Here is a 4,050-nt window from a genome sequence, read left to right as displayed (position 1 = left end):
TTGTATTTTTAGTAGAGACGGGGTTTCACCATGTTGGTCAGGCTGGTCTTGAACTCCTGACCTCAAGTGATTCACCTGCCTCAGCCTCCCAAAGTGCTGGGATTACAGGCATGAGCCACCATGCCCAGCCTAGATAAATTTGAATGCTTTTCTCTTGCTCATGTCTTTAGTTCTCAGGCCCAGCCAAAAAACCCTAAAAGGACAGAGATAAAATTTTGCCTGCCCTACAGTATCTTACTGGCTTAGCTTCTCTGGAGAATCCTAATACAGTAGTGTCATTGCTTGCCTAGGATGCACCAAAACTCACAAGTAAGCAGGAAGCCAGGAAAGCCCCCATCCAAGCAGAATGACCCTCCCACCAACCTGGGCTGCTTAGAGCTACTCAGCTAATCCCCCAGGACAGGGAACTCCTCACATCCCTCCTTCCCAGAATCCCTCATTTCCCACCATCCTGGAGTCTGTCCATCTGACAGGCATGTGCTGTGCCTAGAAAGCATGTTTCTATGAGACTTTTCTCCTTCTATATACACTGTGTGGTGCTCCAGGACAGTGACCATGGTTATTTCTCTTTGTTTCTCTCTCTCTTTTTTTTTCTTCCTCTTCCAGTTTGTGAGGTTCAGTAAACACAGCCAGGCTGAGGGCTCCAGGAAGCCACTGACTGTGCTGGAGGAGCTGTTTTCTAGTCCTCTGCTCTGCCCTCCCGCCGACCTCGAGGCTGAGAACCCCTAAGCCCCTTCCCAGGAAACACAGTGCTCATAGTAGCTCTCTTAGAAATTTTATTGGTCCTGGAGAAAGGAAGGCAAACTCTGCCTCCCGCTCAGAGTCCCCCCAACCCTCACTGTTTCCCGTTGCCATTGATGGGGAGGTTCACGTACTCAGGGGAGGCCAGGAAGGCCTTGAGCTTGGGCCGGGCGCTGAGGCGCCCCACATATGCTGAGAGCAGGGGGAACGCATCCAGGCAGCCAGGGGCTAGGACCTCATGGATCAGCAGTAAGTCCAGCAGGTTGTAGTCAGCGAAGGAGATCTGCAGGGCAGGGGGGCCAGGGACTCAGCCGGCGGGAGCAGGCTGGAGGAATTGGGGGCAGAGGGCCTAAGCCCATCCCCTAGGTCTGCCCTGCTTTGCTAAACAAATGGCTCACACCTGTGTCCATCTGGAAGCAGAGGGTGGCGAGGAAGGAACAGGATGGGGCCAGATGCTCACCTGGTCTCCCACAATGAAGGTCTTGCCTCCCTGGTTCTGGGACAGCAGGGTCTCAAAAGGCTTCAGTTGCCCGGGCAGTGCCTTCACATAGTCATCCTTGCCCGCCTCCTGCCAGACACCACCATGTATCATCCTACTCTCATCCCTCCCAGCCCCTGAGACACCCCCGTCTGCCCCAGGCCAGACACCAGAGTCCCAGATTCTCCTCTGCTCGCTCCCCACTACCAGGCTAGTACCAAACCCTGTCCACTTGAGCTGCCAATTCATCTCTATTCCATTCTGCCTGTCCATCCTTGCTGGGATCTCTCACCAGATGATTGCAAAAGCTTTAGAGCTGGCTTCTCTGGAGGATCCTTCTAGACCTCACATTCAGACACAGCCCTGTTCAGACTTCTCAATGGCCCCCATTGCCCTTAGGAGACTCCAAACCAGTGGGTTCAAGGCCTTCGGGACCTGGGCCTACTGCCCGCCCATCTCTATCTCCTTACCCACCCCTGACACACATGCAAGTGTACACACACACACGCACACACACACTCACACGCTGCCTCTGCTGAACTGGTCCCAGGTTCCCAAATGTGCTATGTGTCTGCATATTTTCCTCAGCTAAAAGTGCCAGCATCTTCATCCAGAAACTGGTGACAAACCCTCCTCCACCTCTGGCTACTCCAGGAAGCCCTCGCCACCCCGGGAGATCAGAAACCACCAGTTGCTGGAGGTCTCTGTCCTTGCACTCTCCCCCATGACCCGTTACTTGGCTGGTTGATGTCCCAGGCAATAAGGGTGCAGGTTGTGTCTTGTCCCAGGCCCCTGGGCCCCGGGCCCAGAGCTGACCCAGCCCCTGCACCCTGACCCAAGGAGGGGTCAGCCTGAGCCACCTGAGAGGTAGGGGGAGTGAGGGCACAAGAAGCTCCTTTCTTTGTTCAGCCCCCAGTGCCCAACCCTGGTGCAGATGCTCACATAGTTGGTGTAGATGAGGGAGACGTATTTGCAGCGGAGGTCCTCCACGCCGTCATTCACCATGTCCACCAGGGCTGCCTCCCGCTGGTCCTTCCCATAGAGCCCTGGGGTTGGGTGGGGGGGAGCAGGCCGCGTGACTGGGCGCCTGATCAACACACAGTCACTGGGGATGGGCCAACCAGGGGGCTGTCTGTGAGTCCCAGCCTGGGAGGAGGGGAAGAGGATGTGCGTGGAAGGATGAGAGACTGCCACACAGCAGGTGCTCAGAGCTCACCTGACACCTGGGAGGCAGCCTGGCACAGGGCAAGGATTGCAGGCACCCAGGCTTGACCTTGGGCAAACTATGTAACCTCAGTGGGTCTCAGTTTCCTCCACTCCAGAGGGATGCGGGGCAGCTGATTTAAACAAATGGGCTCCGGGGGCAGAGGCTTGCCCACGCCTGCCCTGGACTTGGAGGTTCAAGACTCACCAAGGGTGCGGCCCAGGTGACGCAGGATGGTATTGGACTGGTACAGGGTGAGGTCTCCGTCCTGGAACTTGGGGAGCTGCCCGTATAGCTGTTGGGGGAGGCATGGCTCAGGGAGGGGCACTGAGCTTGGGCGTCCCCCGATCCTAGGCACAGCCCCCTAAGGCCCAGCACCCCCTCCCCTTGCCCGGGCATGGTCACTTACGCAGGAGGCTTTGAGTGAGCCCTCCTGCCACGTCTCCACGGTCACCACCTCCTCCTTCCAGCTCTGGCCCTGATCTGCCAGCAGCATGCGCAGGGCCGCGCAGCGGCCTGCGGGGAGGGAGAAGTACGAGATGTGGGGACCGGGCCGACTCCGCCTCGCAGCAACCCGGGGAGGGGTCAGGAGTGCAGGGAAGGAACAGGGAAACAGGTTCCTCCGAAGATTTCACACAATACTGGGGCGGGGAGCAGGCATGGCGGGAGAGGCGGGGAACAGGAAGGAGGCCCGGGGTAAAAGCCACACGACGGAGGGATAAGGGGGTTCGGATCTCTCCGGGTGGGCGAGGGGCTGTGGGCTGCAGCCCCAGCCCCTGCCTCCCTTCCCTGCCAGACACATGCTCCTACCTCGAACTGGGAAATAGACCACGGTGTAGGGCGGCACTGCAGCGAACAAAGAAAAGTTTGCTGGAGCCCGGGGGAGGATGCCAAGGCGCGGTGCGCGCAGCCTGCCCCCCCTCCCCGCCCCCGGGGTCCCATCCCTGCCCGAGGCGCTCCGGGCCCCCTGAAAGCCGCTAACGGCACTGGGGACGTCCTGGGTCCCCTGGGACTCCGTCCCGGGTCTCGAGGTGGGCGAGGGGCCCTGCCGGGAGCCCGGGCCTGATGCTGCGGGTTGGCCCCATGCTGGGAGCTCTGAGCCCCATCCCCGGGGACGCGGGCCGCGCGGACTCACTGATGGCGAAGACTGCGGCGGTGAAACTCCAGCGAAGGCCTCGCGGCCTCCGAGCCTTATAAGGGTGGTCCCGCCCCGCTCCGCCCCAGTGCTGAGTCACGGCGCCGGCCGCTCTTCTGGAGGATCCCGCGGACTCCCGCCGGCCCCAGCCCCGGCGGCCGCTGCACCCCGGGCGTCGGCCGCAGAGGGGCGCCCTGGAGTCCCCGGAGTCGCCGCGCAGCTGGCCGGGGAAGCCTTTCCCTCTTCCCCAGGTCCCCAGCGGGGCCTAGGGAGTAAACGGACAGCAGGAAGAGGACCGCAGCGAAGTGTGCACAGCTACTGGCGCGCCGGGACATCGCGGGGGGAAATTCCCTAAGACCGCTGCGATCCCGGAGCTTGCACACCCGCTTCACAGGGCAGGGGAGAGGGGTGGAGGCCGCTTAGAGGAGAGGAAATTGCTTTATTTTTATTTTATTTTATTTTATCTTATGACGTAGTCTCACGCTGTGGCCC

At 60.1% G+C, this 4,050-nt stretch overlaps 1 protein-coding gene across 1 annotated transcript; it reads right to left on the bottom strand.

The window, feature by feature from the left end:
• Positions 1–759: 759 nt before the first annotated feature.
• GSTP1 (glutathione S-transferase pi 1) lies at positions 760–3,723 on the bottom strand. Its single transcript, XM_004051653.4, has 7 exons — positions 3,559–3,723; positions 3,234–3,269; positions 2,833–2,939; positions 2,631–2,718; positions 2,162–2,265; positions 1,202–1,309; positions 760–1,024 (listed from the first exon to the last, which is right to left on the bottom strand). Coding segments are annotated over exons 1-7 (633 nt in total). The 5' UTR covers positions 3,560–3,723; the 3' UTR covers positions 760–835.
• Positions 3,724–4,050: the final 327 nt, after the last annotated feature.

This window comes from Gorilla gorilla, chromosome 9 (genome assembly GCF_029281585.2).
Source record: "Gorilla gorilla gorilla isolate KB3781 chromosome 9, NHGRI_mGorGor1-v2.1_pri, whole genome shotgun sequence".
Lineage (NCBI taxonomy): Eukaryota > Metazoa > Chordata > Mammalia > Primates > Hominidae > Gorilla > Gorilla gorilla.
The sequence above is the reverse complement of the archived record's forward strand: the minus strand, read 5'-3'. Positions and strand labels throughout refer to the sequence as shown.